General features: G+C 41.6%; 1 protein-coding gene across 1 annotated transcript in view; it reads left to right on the forward strand.

Moving 5' to 3' along the window:
- Positions 1-20,962, forward strand: part of runx3 (RUNX family transcription factor 3) — a 207,780-nt gene extending 186,818 nt beyond the window's left edge. The window contains exon 7 of the mRNA XM_072246993.1: positions 15,359-20,962. Within this exon, the coding sequence (XP_072103094.1) occupies positions 15,359-15,879 (521 nt within the window). The 3' untranslated portion in view covers positions 15,880-20,962. The remainder of the gene's footprint in view (positions 1-15,358) is intronic.
- Positions 20,963-21,581: the final 619 nt, after the last annotated feature.

Genomic DNA, 21,581 nt, shown 5'->3' on the forward strand with positions numbered 1-21,581 from the left:
GGACAGAACACCCAGCACTGAGTTGGTTAGCTCTGAAATCTATATATCCACACATCATTTTACCAACCATTGTCCTTCCATCAAGTGGCCACAACAGGAAGTGAAGCAGACAACATGTGAGGGAGTGGGAAAGCACGCAGGTTCAAAAGACTGCACAAGATACTTTAGATGCAAGAAACACAAAGTATGTACATTAATGCTGGAAATACTTGGCAGATTATGTAGCAGTGGAAGAGAAAGTCTCCAGAGGTTGAAAATGGTGGGGAGGGGGAGGAGGAACTGCAAATGGTGGCTTACTCCAGTTGCCGGTCAGCGTGTCAGGCAATGCCTGTAGAAAAAGAACAGAATTAATGTTTCAGAGTGAAAGCCATTTGTCAGAATCAGGAGAGAGAGAAAAAATAAGTTCGTTTTCAGTTGCCGAGAGGGTGGAGAAGAGTGTGCATCAGATGGATAAGGCTAGGGTTACTATGTTGATGAAGTTATCTGTTTGTTTACTTAAAAGACAGAGGTGCCACCTGACCTATTATATATCGCCAGCACTTTCTGTTCTTAACTTTATAGTAGATAGTAAGGTTCTCCAAAAGGATGGAATGCTTTCCCTGTAGTCCTAACCTCATGTATTATCAACAAAGCCAAAGTTGGCTGAAACTGTGTAATGTTCTGTTCAAATCGCATCTTTTACTGGCAAATAGAGTAGTACAGTGGTGGTGTCACTGCCTGACTGTGCCAGAGACCAGAGTTCAATCCTGCCCTCTGATGCCGCCTGTGTGAACTTCGCACTTCTTCCTGTGTCAGTTTTCTCCAAGTGCCAAGATTTCCTCCCACAGCCCAAAGCCATTTGTGTTGGTAGTTTAATGGGCTGCTAGAGTGAACGTGAGGCATAGCAGATGAAAATGAGGGAAGGAAGATAAACAAGGAGATTACTTTTGGATTAGTGTAAATGGGCAGTGATGGTTGGCAAGGACCGGGCAGGTTGAAGTTTCGTTTCTCTGCTTTACGTCTCTATGACTGTCTTCCGCGCATTGAAACAGTCTCAGTTAAGAGCTTGTTCAGCAAAAATTATTTCTAATATAATAGGCAACAACAACTAAAATTTGTGCAAATTCGATTTAAAAGGAAGGGATTGAGTGGTGATGTTCTCATGGCATAAATATATAGATACAGATAAATAAACAAAGTTAACGGATCTGAATGAAAAAGCCTTTCAGAACCTTGGAAGATTCAAAAGCACGTTGCATCCATTTAGGTGATTTGAAGTCTAGTTTTTGCAATGAATACGAGACTAATTTGCAACACCAAGCTCTTAAAGAACCTCAAGGATGTGGTGACCAGATATTTAATCTAAGACTCCCAGGACGCCTCTCCTTAAAGGATTGTCATGGGATCATTTATGTTCACCGAAGAGTGTGGATGGATTTTTCTCAGTGAAGAAACAAATCCATATGTGAAAACAGTTGTAATACTGGAAGGCCAGCCTAGATTAGGTGCTGTTATGCAAGATCTGAACCCACAGCTCTCTGACTCAACACTGTGGTATACGGGGTGGTACTTGAGGATAGGACCAGGGAGTGACATTTATATCAATTAAGTGTGGCAAAACTCACTGTATCATGGTTTTTGACCACAGACTGGGAAGTTGTTCTAGATCGTCCCAGATTTATAGCATTGCACAAAATCATTGCTCTGATGGTTACTGTGTGATCCCACAACTCCTTGTTGAATATAAAATCTTGCCCGGAGCATAACCAAATAAGACGAAACCTATGGAAAATTAGTGTGGGCTGTAAGGTGGGGTTAGCATCTGGCTGCATACGTTAATTGTGCAGTTATTCAGAGTAATGACTGTAGCTGGTGCTAATAATAATTTACGGCTTCCTTAGATTAATAACTTTCCAAATTAAACCCTTATATCGTCTACTAACTGAATAAGCAGAGAAAGCTTCTTTGCAAAATATCGACAGTGCCTGTGCTCTTTTGTGTTCAAATATAAAACTGTTAAATATAAAATGTCCTGAGTTAAATTTAGGAAGCACAACGAAGTCTGCTTTTTCAAGGCTCACAATGTACATATGCTTCATTGCAGCATACAGTAATGTTCTACTTATTTGTAGCTATTATAACCTACTCCGGGCTTTGTGTCTGCGAGCTCTGTGTGTTGAACTGAGGTTGAGGCTGTGTGTCTATGGACAGCATTCGTTCTGAACGCTGCTGCTTACTTTTATTGTTTGCACGATTCGTGTGTTTTTTTCTCTCTCTGTGCGCTGGGTGTTTCTTAGTCTTTTTTTAATGGGTCCTTTCGGGTTTCTTGTTTTGTGGCTGCCTGTAAGGAGATTAACCTCAAGGCTGTATAATTTATACATACTTTCATAACATATGTACTTTGAACTTCGGAGTTTATTCTTGTATAGAAATCTGTTTTGGCAATAACCATCTATCTAGGGTAGAGCATCATCATCATACAAAGCCTGTTATGCCACTGGTGTTTAGGGCAGTAATGACGGTCCTCCATCTCCATCTGTCCTTGGCCACCTTCTCTATTGTGCTCCAGGTGTGGCACAGGCTCCTCATTTCTGCCTCTGTGGTACGGCACCAAGTTGTCTTTGGTCTGCTGCATTTCCTCGGCCCTCCAGGGGTCAAATGAAGTGCTGTCTCGATGATAGAGTTGGCCTCTCTTCTCATCTCGTGCCCAATCCATCTCCATCGCTACCTCATGGTGATTGTAGCCATGTCCTCTTGATGGCCTTGGAGGAGTAGGGCGTGGCTGGAGATCTTTCTTGGCGAGAGAGTATGGAGGACCTTCAAGAGGCTCATGGTGTGGAATGATGAAGGCTTGGCAAGGTCGTTCTCTGTCATCCCACGTTCTGACCCGTACAGGTGTGTGGACCGAACACAGCTCTGGTTCAGTTCACGTGGGCGTGGATGCTGGGCTTGGTTGATCCTCATGTGTTGCTCATTGATCTGTTTTGGCAATATCAATCTATCTAGCCAAGCAGCCAAAGGGCAAAGCTACACTCACAAAATGCTGGAGGAACTCTGCACGTCAGGCAGCATCTATGGAAAGGAATAAAGAGTCGATGTTTCAGGCCACGACCCTTCATCAGGACAAAGGGTAGTGTTTAGCTTACCAAAGAGGTGGAGGTAAGGATTGTGGTGTAGATTATAGCAACGTAGAAGAGAGCATCTGTTTGAGGGCAAGCTGCAGTATGTGTATGTTAAAAACTGAAGGGTCGAACAGAGGTTAAAGTGAATGATGGTTGCTGACTTCAGCTGCAAAAACGCAGATCGTAGGTGAAGGCTGGGCTACCTTGTTAATGCATTGCTTTCCACTGTGTGGGCAAACAGGAAGGAATCCCATATTTCCTCAGCGTCATCGAGTCATAGAAAAGCATGCACAGAAACAAGCCCTTTGACCCATCTGAACCATGCTGAGCCACTTGGAACTTATGATGTAGAAAAGCCCATTCAACCCATCAAGTCTATGGCAGCTCACAGAGCAGTCCCATTCCCCACTAAATTTCCCGTTAAATTATTCCCATCAAGCCCTCACAAATTGTACCACCCACCAACACGCTAGAGCCAATTCATAGCAGCTAACTAACCTGCCAGTCTGCATGCCTTTGGGATGTGGGAGCATTTGGGGAAGTGAGGAATCAGCTTGGTATTCTGGGGTTCCAAACTTTTTATATGCAAGGGTTCCTACCATTAACTGAGGGATCCATGGACCCCACGTTGGGAACCCCTGGTCTATATCCTTCTGCCTTACAGGATAGATGAGAATCCTCTGATAGAATTCAAAGTGTGTGATGTTAGGCAAAGAAAATAGGTTGAGTAAGTGATGCTGGTGGAGCTAATTGTGATTTTCAGAATTTCCCATTCTCTGAATGCCTACTTCAAACCCACAGAGCAACAGCTAAGTTTGTTTAAAGTAGTAGCCAGTAAGTAGTACAGTCACAGGTACATATAGAGCCCATCTCTGTGGAGGCCACCCACACGAGCTTGTGTATGGAACAAACAGTAAAGTGATTACGTCTGCTGTGCACATGTTCGATGCATGCAGGCTCAATCTCCCAAGTCGACATCGTTTAGTAAATAGATGGGGAATTTAATCCTCTACTCCTGCAAGCTCTGGGAATAGCTGAACTTGAACGGAAAGAGTCCGTTTCTGAAAACAGTCGATCCTGAGGCAGCTTTTACTGCAAAGGACAAGGCAATGGCCTGAACAAAATGGCTTCTGTTCCGGTTTATGCATGAGGCTACTTTGAAACATTTCTTTCAATTAATTAATTATTTTTTTCTTTCTCTTTGTTGCTTTCTTGCTTGTTTATTTATCCACTTACTTACTTATATATTTATTGAGATACAATATATTCACTTAATCCTAGCATAATTCACGAGACATTTTACAAATGACCAATTAACTTACCAACTGGTACATCTTTGGACTGTGGTAGGAAACCAGAGCACCCAGATGAAAGCCATGCAGTCAAGGGGAGAATTCCCGCTTCAGGCAGCAGCGGGAATTGAACCCCGGTCTCTTGTATTGTAAACCGTTGTGCTAACCACCATGCTACCATGCTGCCCTACGTCGGACGAGAAGATCAGGATCACACTTCTCTAACCCCAGAAAAGAAAGTTCTGGAGCTCTGCAGCCAGGATCTGTCCCTTCCCACTCAAGAGATCCCACCAAATCCTGCCCAAGCCACCCGACCACCCAGTCAGCAAGTTTCCAACAGATTTAAAACAGCAGATTGCTCACAATGTAAATCAGGTATAAATGTGTAACTGAAATGGGTCTTCCTCTACCTGTCTCACATATCTACTATTCCTTTTGCCACACCCTGCATCTTCATCTCCAGCTTCACTTTTGACTCAACCCTGTTACCTAGAACAACTACTTCCCCTTATATTTTTTTGCCATTCATTTCATCCTAACCGTGAATGAAATTAAGCTTTGTTTTGCTGAATAAACTGTGAAGAGAAACTAGAACAATGCCTAGTGCAGTAAAGGAGCATCCTCTTCATTTGGGAAGAGGATGACATCCTCTTTGGAATCCAACACAGATCAGCTATTGTTTCCATACTGCCTGAAGATGAGTCTGTCTCTTTATAATTCTGGTGTTGTATTGGATTCTGGGATAAACTTCCATCTACTGCTAAACCAGTACTGCCTGATTCTACATCCAGAACAGTGGCTGACCATGGCCCTTCCTTGGTTCCTCTGCAATCGAAACCCTCATCCATGCCTTTGTTAATAGTCTGAATATGACTAATATAATGCTCCCCTAGCTATCTTCCTGCCTTGTAGCTGGTACATGTCATCTATGGGTTACGAACCACCTGACTTAAGGACACTCTCTGCATATGAATGAGCTCCCAAAATATTAAACTGGAAAGTTTGACATAGTGTACGTCTGTATGTTGATTCTTACAAAGATCACTATCCTCTTTCCCCATGCTTCCTCTCAGTTTTATGTGCTTTTGATGCCATTCCTTGCAATATTGTGGAGGTGTGGTTACCATATTGAGTTATTTTTATCAGTTTTCCAACTTATGGACGAAATGGACACCTGTAAAATCATAATCTGTTCATTCCTCAGAAACAGTCTTGTGCTGTTGAACTTCTTTTTTCCAAATCCTTCGATGACCTCACACCCTCTTCATCAAACTCTATAATCTTTTGCAATCACTTTGCTTTACAATTCTGACTTCTTTATTTGAATTACTCCACTATTATTCTCTGTATTTTCGGCTGTCTTGATCTTAATCATTGCAATTCTTTCCCTAAATCTCCCCTAAAACTCAAAGTCCAAAGTAAAATTATTACCAAAGTACATATATGTCACCATATCCAACCCTGAAAACCAAATACAGAATCAATGAAAGACGGCCCAACTAGGACATTCAACCAGAGTGCAGAAGGCAATAATGTACAAGTACAAAAAGAAGAAATAATAATATAAATAAATAAGCAATAAATATTAAGAACATGAAATGACGAGACCTTGAAAGTGAGTCCATTGGTTGTGGGAACATTTCAGTGATGGGGCAAGTGGAGTTGGGTCAAGTTATCCCCTTTGGTTCAAAAGCCTGATGTTTGAGGGGTAGTAACTGTTCCTGAACCTGGTGGTGTGAGTCCTGAGGCTCCTGTACCTCCTTCCAGATGGCAGCAGCAAGAAGAGAGCATGTCCTGGGTGATGATGCATGATGCTTCCTGTGACAGCATTTCATGTACATGTGCTCAATGGTTGGGAGGGCTTTACCCATGATGGATTGGACCGTGTCGACTATTTTTTGTATGATTTTCCTTGCACGGACATTGGTGTGATGCACCCAGTCAATATACTTTCCACTATGCATCTATAAAAGTTTGTCAATGTTTTAGATGTCATGTTGAATCTCCACAAATACTCAAGGAAGTAGAAGTGATGCCTTGCTTACTTCATAATTCTCTTTACAAGCTGACCCCAGGACAGGTCCACTGAAATAATGACACCAAGGAATTTAAAGTCTTCAAAACCTATTTCAATCTCCAAGCTTTTGGTCATCTTTGTCAACATCTGCTTCAATGTCAAAGTTGTCCTTGGTGTTGGCACTTGTCTGTGATGTTTCCCCCATGAAAACCAGTAACACTTTATAAAATAACTTGTTTATTTTTGGAGTTAAGTTTGAGAAGGATTTGTTAAATTGGTGATCAAGAAAATAGGAAAATTGAATTAATTGTGGATTGCACATTAAATGAGATGGCCCAGTCTTTTTTTTTTTGGGCGGGTGGGGACGCATTTTTGATCCTCTTTTACTAGAGATTGTTCTGCCTTGTCTGCAAACTTCTCATTTTTGGTTAATTATGTAATCAAAGTAAATAATGATTCAGCAAACTATATTGCAAAAATATAATTACCAGACCTTGTATTATTGAAGGTGACTTTTTGCACGAATCATGATCATACTTTGACAAAAGTTGTGTGAAATTCTGCTGTTTCGTTCTGACATACTCGGTGATTGATGAGTCTGTGTGGCACTCCCTGCCGCAGGCAGGCAGCCAGGTTTAATGTTTGTTCATCCTAATAAAAAGTAAAAGTAGGGAAGTTGGGTCAATTTCTTGATGACGGAGCCGTACCTCTCATAGTCAAGGCATCTTGGAAATCTAACAATGACACTTTATATTCCGTCTGGGTAGCCTCCAACCTGATGGCATGAATATCGATTTCCCCTTCTGGTAAATTATTTTCTCTCCCCCCTCCCTTTTACCTCTCTCTACTGTGTGTCACCTCCTCTGGAGCCCCTTGTTCTTCCCTTTCTCCCATGGTCCACTCTCCTTCCTCTCCAGCTCTTTACCTTTCCCTCCCACCTGGCTTCACCTATCAGCTTCTAGCTTGTGCTCGTTCCCCTCCCCGCCTCTTTTCAGTCTGCCGTCTTTCTCCTTCTTTTACAGTCCTGAAGAAGGTCCTCAGCCAGAAACGCTGATTGTTTATTCATTTTTATAGATGTTGCCTGCTGAGTTCCTTCAGCATTTTGTGTGTGTTACTCTGGATTTCCAGCAGCTGCAGCATATCTTAGGTTGAGAAATGTTTCATATTTTTCTTCTAAAGAAGACAGCAGGAGCACCAGTGTCCTCCAATCCTTCCATACTCAAAAGCTTTCACTCACCCGCCCAAATATTTATTGCATTTTATTATTTGGGAGTAGAATACAAATGCAAGTAAATCCCTCTCTCCTCGTAAATGTTTCCTTTCTCTATAATAGGCATCCGTTAGTCTCATGAGACCTTGGATTTGCATCTTGGAAGGTTTCCAGGGCGCATGCCTGGGCAAGGTTGTATGGAAGTCCAGCAGTTGCCCATGCTGCAAGTCTCCCCTCTCCACGACACTGATATTGTCCAAGGGAGGGGCACTTGGGCCGATACAGCTTGGCACCGGTGTCGTCGCGGAGCAATGTGTGGTTAAGTGCCTTGCTCAAAGGCACAACACGCTGCCTCAGCTGAGGCTCGAACTAACGACCTTCAGATCACTAGACCGATGCCTTAACCACTTGGCCACGCGCCAACACTTCCTCTCTCACACTAGAAACACAATGCATTGAAACCAGTACAAGCACCTTGGTGTGAGCTGAACCCAGAACAGAAAGTATGATGCTTTCTCTACCCGGCACAGTTGGCAGTGCTAACTTACTCTGTTCGTTCATTATGTGCCGTGCTGCATGATGTGAGCGATTTTGATCTTTCCATGATAGATTTTGCGAATTTTTCTACAGAAGTGATTTGCCATTGCCTTCTTCTGAGCAGAGTTTTTATAAGCCGGGTTACCTCAGCCATTATTAATACTCTTCAGAGATTGTCTGCCTGGCATCAGTGGTTACATAACCAAGACTTGTGATATGGACCAGCTGCTCATACGACCATCCAGCACCTGCTCCCGTGGCTTCACGTGACCCTGATCGGGGGGGGGCGGTCTAAGCAGATGCTACACCTCTCCCAAGGGTGACTTGCAGGTGAATGGAGGGGATGAGTGCCTTACACCTCCTTTGGTAGAGACATATCTCCACCTAGCCACCCAGAATGAGAGAAAAGGGAAGGGAATAAACAGTACCTGCTGTGCCAGCAGGAATTCCGAACAGCTGGATGAGCAAACGTCTGACTTTTATGGCAATTGGGAAAAATATTCTTTCCCACATGTTTTTCTTTAAATCAACAAGAATCACAGATCAGGTCATTGTGATATAACACATGCCATTGTCTGGGGTCAAGTCTTTGAAACATGCATGGAGGAGGAATTAACCAAAATGGCAAAACATTGGCCACAACAAAAGTGGAAAGTTCTCGTATACAACTACATTGTTCTTTGTGAAAGGCTTAGGCTGCCTTTTCATGCTGGTCCATTTGTTTTGCCTTTGATGGCCATTTCACAGTGAACCCCCAATACTAGGTACATTTGATAAAATGCTCTAATGTCTGGTGAGTCCTGTAGGAGGAATGCAAGTGTCTATGTACTAGAAGTGTAAACAAAAATAATTTTCATTGTCTCTGTACAGATCTTCGTCGAATGTTTGACTGGATGAGTTCCAAGAGGGTAGAATTAGGTATCTGACTAAAACAACTCAGAAAGGTGATTTCCCTTACATAGTCTGCTGACCAGTGTGGTTAGGCACAGCCACCTCCATGTCAGTAAGCCCAGATGAAGTAGTTATCTCGGTTGTGGCCACTCATGTGTGTGTGGTATTTTCTATTCATGTATAGTCTACCGATGTTAGAATCTGACTCATGATGTGATCCTGCCAGAAGATCATCTCATATAATCTCTGATAATTTCATATTAATCCCAGTTTATTCATATATTTTGATTCATTGTTCAATACAAAGTCTTTGGCGATAAAGGCAATCTTTGCTTCGTATTCCTATTTTTCAGCAGAGTTCTCTATTGCATAAGCACGGAAGGTCCGTGCACTTAAAGTAGATGACATTTCAGTTTTTTCCATTTTCAGAAGCTGGTGAGCCAGCTGGTCAAAGTGCAGTATTGTTCAGTGAAGTGCCATGTGTTGATGACATGACTTGCTTGCATTCTCGCTTAGTGCCAGTGGTTAGCGCAGTTGCTTCCAGTGGAATGAATAGCTCCCGTTGGAACAACCGTGGGTGTGTTTGAACCAATGCTTCTCTGAAAGTCTGGAACTGCATTGCCTCTTCATGATTTCCACAAGAACTGTGTTATAAACACAGTGAAAACTGAAAATGGCAGCTGGTACTGTGAATTGAAGAGTTATTAATTCGGTGCCACCTTACCTAATGCGACAAGTCCGTTTGGATTGTCCACCAACTCAGAATCAGAATCAGGTTTAGAATCACTGGCATTTGCCATGATATTTGTTAACTTTGGGGCAGCAGTACAGTGATAAATATTCTTTAAAAACCTGAATTACAGTAAGTAATGATATATAGTAAGTAATATACAGTAACTTTACATATATGTATATTAAATAGTTAAATTAAAAATAGTGCCAAAAACAGAAATAGTAAAAATAAGGTAGTGTTTATGGGTTCAGGAATCAGATTGCGGAAGGGAAGAAGCTGTTCCTGAATCACTGAGTGTGTGCCTTCAGGCTTCTGTATCCCCTCCCTGATAGTAGCAATGAGAAGAGGGCATGTCCCGGGCGATGCTGGTCCTTAATGATGGACGCTGTTTTTCTGAGGCATCGCTCCTTGAAGATGTCTTTGATACTACAGAGGCTAGTGCCTAAAATGGAGCTGTCTAATTTTACAACTTTCTGTTGCTTCTTTCTGTGAAGTAGCCATACCCGCCCTCCCACCCCACCCACACCAGACAGTGATGCAGCCAGTCAGAATGCTCTCCACAGTACATCTGTAGAAGTCTTCGAGTGTTTTAGGTAACAAACCAAATCTCCTCAAACCCCTCATGAAATATAGCCGCTGTCTTGCCTTCCTTATAGCTGCATCGATATGTTGGGACCACTGATTAACAAAATAAAGAATTTAAGCTATTATGTATAGCCAACCTTCTTCAGTACTTAAAAGCCATATCATATCTACTGGAAACTCTCAACTCCATTGTATGAAGTTGGACTACTCCCATTTCAATAATCAATTTAAGATGTATTACAGACTGCTAATGACCCTGTTGCTTCTGTCCTGAAGTTTCAATTATAATTAAGTATGGAATTTAGCAGAGTCTGCCCTTTGCCTGCCGAGCTAGTCATAGTGACTATGCAAGAATTGTAGTGAACAAGTCAATGCTTAAGTAATTAATCCTGCACATGACGAAGGAACCTAATAGATATTTTGCGTCTCCATTGCCTGAGGAATTTGTGAACATGTCATAGCAGGCCCTTTTTTACATACACTGTACACTCAGCCAGGGAATGTCTCATTCTATAGTGACAGCTAAAAATAATTGTGCTATTGGGAAAGGGGTGTACATTTACTTAAAAATAAGCAACCCTGCTGGCTTTGTAAAGCACATTGCCTGGATGTGGTTGTTTAACTAAAGAAGAAAGGGTTCACTTTAATTCATTGTTTCTGGCAATAATTTTCTTTAATTATTGCCTCACGCCTACAGTCCAACCTAAAATGCAGGCTTAATATCACCATTTAATTATACGGTTATAACTCATCTCAAATGCACTGATTAACAGTCTGCCCCCTGGGTCAGCTTGCTTGTGTCCCTGGAGAATCAGACTAAGGTTTTGCTACAAATGACAAGGATCCTAGCTCCATCTCAAAACAGAGTAATGTCTCGTTCCTTACAATGCACAGTCTGCTGGTTCCTTCTTAACGCAGCCCTTCTTTTCTAAAATGCCTAAAGGGGTCAGTCTTATTTGTCACATGTACATTGAAACATTGCAACGCACAGCGAAATGCATCCTTTGCATTAAATCAGCGTGGATCATGCCGGGGGCAGCCCGCGAGGGTCACTGCACCTGCGGTGCCAACTACTTACTAACCCGACCTTTACGCCTTTAGAATGTGAGAGGAAACCAGAGCTACCGGAAGGAAAGGCACAATTAAAAGTTTGTGATTGCATTGCGTTGAACTTTTCCAAAGTTCCCGACGCCTGTCATCTCATCAATGTGCATTTTTCTTCCATGGATCTGGAGTAGAGAGAGTTCAGAGGAAAACATTATTTTAACCTCCCACAGTGAGAAGGAAACCAGTGGAATGGCAGCTTCACACGCTATCCATTGTCTTGAGGGACATACAGACGTAGGACATGAAACCAGTACTATTACCTGAGCGTAAGGGGGCCCCTTAGGAGACTCAATTCCAGTGATTGTACTACTACTACTGCAACTATGCCCAGGATCATCAGCTTCCCTTGTGCGCTTCAGGTTAAAACTGTCCTCTTCATCTCCCCCTCAATTCCACCTTCATTTCAGGGGGCGCTTGCCTTTTTGCATCCATACACCTGGATTTTAACTGCAGCGTCTATTGCATGATGTTTGCGCCACGCTAGTGTAGCGGCTAGGGTGATGCTGTTATTGCTCGGGATGTTTCGGAGTTTGGAGTTCTTTGGATCCTCTGTAAGGATTCTCTGAACGTCCTCCGCGTGGAATAAATTTTTCCCGGGTGGTCCAGTTCCCTCCCACAGTCTGAAGCCCTACCAGGTAGATTAGTTGGTTATTGTAAATTGATTAGGTCAGGGTTAATTGTGTTTGTCGGGGCTTGCTCGGCAGCAAGACCTGAAAGGCTGGAAGGGCCTACTCCGTGTTCTATCGCTATATAAAAAAAAAACAATAAAATGTTTTCAGTTTGATGGAACTTGTTGTCGCAAACTCAGTTTTGCCCTTTTGATGCCATGTGGGTGACAGAAGTTGAGTGCTTTAGGTTTCTTATGACATTGCCACAGTCTTGGAGGCTGCCAAAGATATCCTGTTGCAGCAGCTCCTCCTCATCCTAAACCAAGAGATGCATGGTAGCGTCACAGTTAGCGCAATGCTTTTACAGCGCCAATTGTAAGATCAGGGTTCAATTCCTGCCGCTGTCTGTAAGGGGTGTGTACGTTCTCCTTGTGACTGTGTGTGTTTTTTCCTGGTGCTCCAGTTTCCTCCCACATTCCAACGATGAGATGTTAGGTTTGTTTGTTTATCTATCTGTCTATTTATTGATTGATTGAGATACAGCACAGAATAGACCCTTCTGGCCCTTTGAATCACGCTGCCCAATAACGCCTGATTTAACCCTAGCCTAATCATGGGGCAATTGACAATGACCCAATTAACCTACCAGTTGGTACATCTTTAGACTGTGGGAGGAAACCAGAGCACCCAGAGGAAACCCACGTGATCATACAAACTCCTTACAGTTAGCAGTGTGAAAATGATCTGTGGGTATGCTTTGTTAGCAACACTTATGGACTGCCCCCGAACAATCTTCACTGATTTGATTTGGTGCAAAGGGATTCTTTTCACTGTCCGTTTCGATGTACATGACACAAATAAAGCTGATGTCTTTTTAAAAATCATTATGGACTGCTTCCCTTAATCCCACTCACCAAGGTCTTCTCACATTCCTTTCTAGCTCTTCCAAGTCCCTTCTTTAATTTTTGTTTGGTGATACTGTCTGAAGTAGCCCCTTCTGGGCCTTTTTTGGATCACTTCGCTACCAGGGGGCTGTGATAGAGGCTAGTACTTCATGGGCATTTAAGAGACTCCTAGTCCTAGTGGATGAAGTCACAATACAGGACTATGGGATATGTAGGAAAGAAGGGTTAAATTGATCGTGGAGTAGGTTAAAAGGTCAGCACAACATTGAAGGGCATGCACTGTTCAATGTTCTATGCCACTGTCTCTGTAATAGGATAAGCAGCCTGATAAACGGGTACAATACTAGCTACCTTTCTAAAGGCAATCAAGGCCGGCAAAGGTTGGCCTTTGAAGACCTGTTGGCATATTTAAAAGACCTTACTGCCTGAAACATCCAAGCCCAACCCCCTACCCATTCCCCATCCCTCCAGCCTGCTGTGGTCATTTTCTCTGGGCAGATATCCAGGTGCAGCAAGGCCACTTCAGCCCATGGGAACTCTCACCCTGGGCCTATCAGTCAGGTTTCCAATGCATAGATGATGCTCGAAATAGATTGTGAATCAATGGCGAAGCTAATGGAAGTGAAGCCTCTTCTGGAAATCAACAGGGAGCAAATGAATTTGTAACAAAAATGAGACTAAGGCAGAAATGTTTCTGCCCCCTAGAAAAATATAGAATTAAGTAAATTCAGTATGAAAACGTATTAGTGACTAATTAATAAAATAAAGCTGGTGTGCAATGGTTCATTGTTGTCACCTGTTTGTTGAGTGGCTGAACAGAGGAGGGCTTTTAGTAATAGACTAAGACAACTGTGCTGCTCCAAGGATCGCTGTATGAGGCCATTTTTACCCTTGGCCATTCGGCTCTGTAATGGGGAGGGGGAACGTCAACTCAAACCATGAGAGGCCTGCGTCAGGCATTTTCATGCCTTACCAGGCGCAGATTGGAAGTCTGTGTGGGGCGCCACTCCTCGCATAGACACTAGAGCAATGTGCGGTTAAGTGCCTTGCTCAAGGACACAAACATGCTGCCACAGCTGAGGCTCGAACTAGAGACCTTCAGGTCACTAGACGAACGCCCTAACCACTTGGCCACGTGCCCAACATGCTCTATAATGAGTCAACCTATAGCCAGGGAAGTGTTGACCCCCCTCCTGTTTGACTCTTTGAGGTAACATTTATTTTATTCTTTCTTACTTCTCTTCTTAAGTTTGTATATCTGTGCACTTGTAATGCTCCTGCGACACTGTAATTTCCTTTCTGGTCAATAAGGTGTCTATCTACCTGTTCGGGATCATTTTAGAGCCTTTACATGCAGACATCGTGTAGACTGACAGGTCTGTTGCAGTTGCGTAAACTGCACCACATGGAAAATTGCTGTAGTCATGGAATTTCCAGCGGTACACAGTCTCTTGCCCAGCTTTGTGACTCAGCGCTTAGACTGAATACTTTCCTGTTTGGGTTCAGCAGTCCTTCATTGATCAGTGACGTTGTTCAATGCTGAAGCAGTTCCTGGTTATTTATGCAGAGTTCTGTACGCACAAGGCTTTTATTCAGCAGCAGTTTAAAATATGAACATGTTTATATATTTTTTTTTACAATGGTGCAGCTGGATTTCACAATTACTTCCAAATGATGCTGCTCTGAAACAGTTCCAGCTTTTAAATAAACAAGAATTCACAGCACATTCCCAGTTCGTTGAGTTGATCTTTTAACAGATCCTCCTTTGATTTCATAAAGCTCTGATTTAACCCTTTAATGGTTTGATATTAGTTATAACTTCCTTAGAGGTACTATCAAATTTGTAAATCTGTTGTAAGAAGATGCAACAACCACAATAGAAACAGCAAAGCTCCATGGACTGGAATGCGATTGGTGAACGCTCACGATGGTCAAGAAGCAGTGAGGTGAATTACCCTGAATAATAGCACTGTGGGGTCTCTTAAATGGAAGAGACTTCATTTAAACTACATCAATATAGAGCACAGAATCAGAATCAGGTTTACTGTCACCGGCACGTGTCATAAAATTTGTTGTCTTTGCGGCAGCAGTACAATGCAATACATAATTATAGAGAAAAACATGAATTACAGTAATTACATTTGTATTAAATAGTTAAATTAAATAAGTCATGCAAAAATATAAATTAAAAGTACTGAGAAAGTGTTCATGGATTCAGTGTCCATTCAGAAATTCGGTGGCAGAGGGGAAGAAGCTGCTCCTGAATTGTTCAGATTCTTTAACAAAGTTAGAAGAGCTCCATACTCAAAGTCAAAGCATTGAACAGCAGCCCATCAAATATTAACCTTAGTTTGTTTGTTTTCTCTCCCTAGGCAACTCTGAGATCAGCCCGTTCACAGATCCCCGTCAGTTTGAACGCCAGTTTCCTGGACTGTCTTCGCTTACAGAATCGCGTTTCTCAGATCCCCGTATGCACTATCCTGGAGCAATGTCTGCTGCCGCCTTCACCTACTCCTCCACTCCGTCCACAGGGGGCATTGGTGGCATCAGCATGACAGGTATGGCAGCCACCGCTCGGTACCATACCTACCTACCACCACCTTACCCTGGATCGGCCCAGAACCAAAGTGGACCCTTTCAGACCACCTCCTCGCCATACCATCTGTATTACGGTACCTCTGCTGGATCATACCAATTCTCCATGGTTGCTGGAGAACGCTCACCTACCAGAATGTTGCCTTCCTGCACCAGTGTATCTACTGGAAGCACACTTATGAATCCCAATTTGGCCAATCAGAATGATGTTGTGGATGCTGACGGCAGCCAAAGCAATTCTCCAACAGCTATGACAACCACGGGGCGCATGGATGAATCAGTCTGGAGGCCTTATTAGACAACCAAAGATGTATGAGCAGCAGTAATTGTTCAAAAGTCCATGATATCTTCTCTCTATGCACTATAAATGAATTCTAGCTGTAGTAGGGAGAATAGGTGGAGAGAAAATATCCAAAAATGCCCATGTATTATGTATGATATTTGGCTAAAGGCATGTATTGTATATATCTTCAGTTAAGAGATAAGCCATCATGGAAAATAATCAGCCCATCTTACAGCGGCCAAATGGCCACCAAATCAAAATGACTTCCAACCAAAGATGATTACCATCGTATTTCATAGGTAACAGGTGGTTTGGCGTAGGTTGGATGTGATTAATGTTTTGGCCTCTTACAGTGATCAGCTGCTGATCATTTGTGGTTATAGAGTTGGCAGTGCCCGTATGGATATGGGATTATTTTCTGCTACGGTGTGACCATAAGTATTTCTGCACTTGTGTTTTTTTTATTAACTTTATCAAAAAGATAGTACACGGACAGAATTTCTGCAAGTATCATAATTAAGGTTGGCCTCATTCAGCAGACAACAGAAAATCTTGTAGTCCGCACATTACTTGCCGATTTCACCAGAGGTTCAGACAAGCCATGTTAATTTTTTCATAAACACCAATAACAGAAAATAAAGGCCACAAGACATTATCTGATGACTGTTGAGCAAACATTGGAAAATTGTGTTTTGTTATTTTTTCCCCACGTGAGACAGTAGTGCAAGAGCTAGATGATCTATCAAAGCATTAGATGTTCATATTCTGAAATTATCCAGGCAATTCAATCTGCAGTCTCCTCATGAATCACAAGGACCAAATCACTATCTTAGAGTCCCTATATAGGGCACACTTTGAAATGTTCCAGAAATCTCAATTGTTTTACACTATTACTGCACAAATTATTTTGGAATCAGAATTTGATGTACTTAAAGATCAATACTAGCTTCCTTGGTGGGTAGGACTGCGTTCATACTGCAAGTTTTAATTTTACTGAAACCCTAGTGCCAATCCGTGTCAGTAGATTTAGGACATTGTCCATTTCACACAAGGGCACAAGGTACTTGAAGTAACAGTGACTTTAACAAGCTGCAAATGCCTTGATGTCCACACCACATCTGTAAGATATCGGCATTTATCTTCATGCTTGCCACTCAATCAGCAAAAAACTAGGTACGTGGTCAGATGGAACAGGCTGCAATTATTGTGCTCGCTGCGGACTGCAATGTAAAACGCACTGAGATACAGTGGTACTGATCAGCTGGTGACATTCTTTAAATGCTTCATGGATTTGTGATAAGTATGTGTTCCTATGGATGTTGCTGGATGTTAAATCAATGGCACATTAGTAGAGATTGCCTCTGCCCTTCCTATATGAGCCTTTGCATGGCTGATACGCATGCATAGTATTTATTCTAAAAGCAATGCTTTATTGAAGCTTTTGGTTGGCCATCCATATTTGACATTTGATTGCCTGTGAGTTGCTGCACTTATCTACAAAACTATAAATTGACCAAAATGCAACTATTTTTTTCAAATAATGGCATAGCATTGTGGTAATTTTGTTAGATTTTTATTAAAATATGGATGATGAATTAATAACTTAAGTAGCAGAAATATTTCTGATTAAGATGATTGGAAAATTAGGTAATTGCTGTCTTGGTTATCCAAAATTATCCTTATTGAGCAGACTAGTAAATGGCCAATATATGGATGAAAGAAATCTTGAAGGTTATCTTCAAATGTTTTCCTTTCATAGTGGGCGTTATCCTAGTTCTACCCTGTTTACTTCCATCTTCGTTTTGCACTCAAATTCCCTCATGAGCCAATGATCTTATTCCTGCACCATTCCCATATCCCAGAAAGAAAAGTTCTAGTTCTTTCAATCTCAGGAGAATTTTCTTTCAGCACTGTGAAGATTTGGATGCACTTGCAATGGTGAAAATAGGGGATTAAAGATGAATTTTGTTAAATTACTAACTTCATATGCAGTGTGTATTGTGTTACTGCCTGTTACATCGCTGGCTTTTAGGGCAGCAATGTAGGTCCTCCATTTCTGTTGGTGTTCAGGGCTTCCTTCATCGTGTCAGTAGCTTCCTCTCAGTTTTCACTACTGTCAGTCATGCAAGTCCTGGGTAGATACTCAGGAATACCTTCACATTCGGATGTAGAATGATTCTTTATTGTTGTTTCAGTAACAATTTTGTTTTACCAGTCAGGGTTGTTAGCCCTGAGCCGAACCCCCGAACCTGGAGGACTGGTGGACCACTCTTAGTCTGTCCTCTACCCTTTGACCTGGGTGACCTTACCAAAAGCCAAAGCATAAAGCCCTGAACTCAGCCTACATAGCTCTCCGGGTCATTGAGACACACAAGCCTCCAAATCACAACACGGTTGAGGCCCTCTTGGAGGTTTATATGCAGTGGCTACCCAAAAGTTCCCCAGTAAAACACTCATATATATTCTTAATTTGGAAATTATTTATAACTAACCATTGGCAGTCTACAAAATATCATTCATTTAACTTTGGGATATTCCTAAGTTCTTTGTCATCAATAGGTTATTTGTAGGTCTGCTCTATCAGGGTTTAGATGGATAATTCATTTGTAAAATTGAAAGGACTGTTGCACCTCTATTGTTGAAACTGCTCAGTCACACTAAAGAAGTTAAAATTTAACAAGAAAATTAAAATGTAATGCCTAGATTCCAACATTATGATCAATTTGTTTCACAGTGAGGCTGTACACTAACGACAAGTTAATTTTTTTTATGAATGTCCAACTTAAATCCAAGTTGATTGAATAAATATTTCTGTACCTTTGTAAACAGTTTTGAAGATTATTTATGACCTGCTAAACTTTTTCTTTCAATCTTAGCACAAATTCTTCTAAAGAGACCTTTGTGTCTTTTTTTTTTAAATCTACAGAGGGTTTGGATTTAATGTAACTAAGTATAAAACTTAAGACCTTCATTATGGCATTTTATCCCAGGACGGTCAAAGATTATGTCTTAGCAATTCAATAAAATACAGTTCATATTGAGTGTTTAATGGTAGGACACGGATGCCGCAACAGAGTCTTTCTCCATGCTACAGATATTGCTGCTTTATGTCAAAATACCATAGCTGGGGTACTTGGTCAAGTAATAAGGAAGGGGAAGGTTATCACTTCAGTGGCCTCACTTGAGCGCATAGTACAAGGTATCCCATCATTTTTAGTAGATACAGATCTAGACTAGGAATACCTTTTCCAAGAGGTACACTTTACCATATTTAAACTATTTAGACATCCAAGATGTTATTTTAAGTAGGACGTTCACCCCGCTTTCTGTATGGTTGACATAAAGCAACACATTTAACCAGTGGCTTTTATTTCACATCTTTGGTATAAATATATTTATTTTCCAAAAGAGGAGCAGAATATAATCTTGGTGATTACAGTCTTATAGCTTTAATATGGCCTTAGAAGGCCTGTGTCTTTAAAACAAAAAGTGTCAGCTTCACTTTTTTTCCAGCTTATCTGTTCTGAGCGTAATGTCTCCTTTGTAATTTATTTATTAAGAGTGGGAGCTGGAAGCTGTCCACATGCAAACGTTTATATTTCTGTACAAATGTATCTGGATTAAGCAGTAGCACTTATACAAAGGTGTCAGGTTACACACTTTTTTTAAGCTTGTTTCAGTGCAAAATTCCATCCTATTTAATAATTGAATATATTTGTTCTTCAAAAGATTAATTATTTGCCAAGCTGGGCTTTTTAAAAGATTGGAGTATTATTTCATTTTTTTTCTTATTTGAGAAATGACAGTTCTATTGTAAGCTGTGAGTTCGGGCTGCAGGCAGCATTCTGGAAAGCAAAATATGTCCCCGCCATGTTCAGATTCATCCACGGTGTAAATTTTGTCTTCACAGGGGCTTTCCAGTTAGCACAATACAACAAGTCACAGTGGAGGCCTGGGACAGGAAATCTCTTAGATTTGCCACAACCAATAAACAACTGAGCCATAATAGAACCTGGTAGCCAAAGACATGACACTTTATCAATCAAAAGCAAGGACTCTATTGGCCACTTCCTGTTATCCTTAATTGGTGATCAGAACTTAAAGGTTGCTATATGCTGTATAGTTTTGCCCTCTTCCTCCTCCCTCCTCTGCAACAGAATGTTAAATTTAACCAATTCACAGATCTGCAGAATTATTTGGATGAGAACCCACAAGTTAGGTGTTCAGAAAGTGCCAAAGGTCTCCTGTACTTAACACCTCTGCTGACCATTGCAGTCTCAAATGGGGCGGGGCTGAGATTGAGGTGGGGTTGACATTTTCTTCGGCGGCCACACTCCGCCTGAACAAGATGGACTACCTCACAGGACCCTGCACCAAAACTAAGCCAGTAGGCAGTATCAGTGTTACATCCAATGGACGATGTCACGCACAATAACCATTCCAAAGTTGCAACTGATTTTGATACCCTAAATACTTGCTTAGAACTTGAGAGCCAACAGCAGAGGTCTCACCCAAAGCATCCATATGGGTTGGCTTGTTTCTGGTTTCCATGCGCAGCCCTACCAAGTATCAGCTCAATGACTTACCAGTACCTTGTTTTCTAGGGGAGGAGAGGTAATAATGTGTAATTCTGAGATTTTTGTTTGTAAAAAACGATCTGTATTTCTAGCCTACGCTTTCATGCTGAAGATAACAGCCTAAAATATTAAAAGTAATTGAGGAGATTTCAATTTTGTAAGATAAACATTTTCCATGCATAAATGTACATGATATAAACATAGTTCAATGCTTGCCATATATTTACCATATGCATCCAAACTACTGCCTATTTTGTTTCAAAATATGCTTTTTTCCAAGCCATTTCTGTCACTGCTGTGTGCTTTGGCTGTGTCAAATAGTTGCTTCTAACATTAACAAAATTCTGCCTTTAAAACCACTTTTGATGGTTTGAAATTGTAAAACAACAAAAATATCATTAAAATGGAATTACTGTACTTCAAACTCCTGTACAGCATAGATTATGTTCTATTGTTGAGATTTTTTTTCACTTTGTGCTCTTGATTAATCACTGGAGTTAAGTCTTGTGCTTCAATAAAAATGGCCTTTTTTCTGATGTAATAATGCCAGTGCAAGTGTTTGTATTTGAACTTTGATCTTTACAACAATGTATGATTTCCATTGTTTTTCTCCAGGGCTGCTTTTCCCAGGTTATTACAGTTATTTGGTGGTTCTGGTGTCAGAGAATGTATGCAGTATACAACCTGAAATTCTTACTCTTCATAGACATCCACAAAACAGAAGAAAACCCCAAAGAATGAATGACAGAATAATGTTAGAACCCCAAAACTCCCCTCAGTCTCCCACGGACAAGCAGCAGTAATTCAGGGGCCCTCCTGTCCACTCCCCCACCACTTGTTCCAGCAGGAAGCATCAGCACACCGCCCCCCCATGCAAGCAACAGCCAAAAGCAGAGCCCCCAAAGAGACCCTGATCTAAAGTCCACCAAAATCTACAGTCCATAACTCAGCACTTTAACATATCACAGGCTTTCTCTCTCTCAATCATGAGGGAGGGGAGAGGAGAGACAAGCAACTTGCTGTTTCAATGTTCATATGTAGAATTTGGGCACTGGTAAGCCCTGTATTTGTCATCCGTCCTTAGCTGTCCTCAGAGTGATGGACTTGCTTTTCATCACAACGGACAATTAGCCTTAACTA

The sequence above is a fragment of the Mobula birostris genome, chromosome 30 (genome assembly GCF_030028105.1).
Source record: "Mobula birostris isolate sMobBir1 chromosome 30, sMobBir1.hap1, whole genome shotgun sequence".
NCBI classification, from domain to species: domain Eukaryota; kingdom Metazoa; phylum Chordata; class Chondrichthyes; order Myliobatiformes; family Myliobatidae; genus Mobula; species Mobula birostris.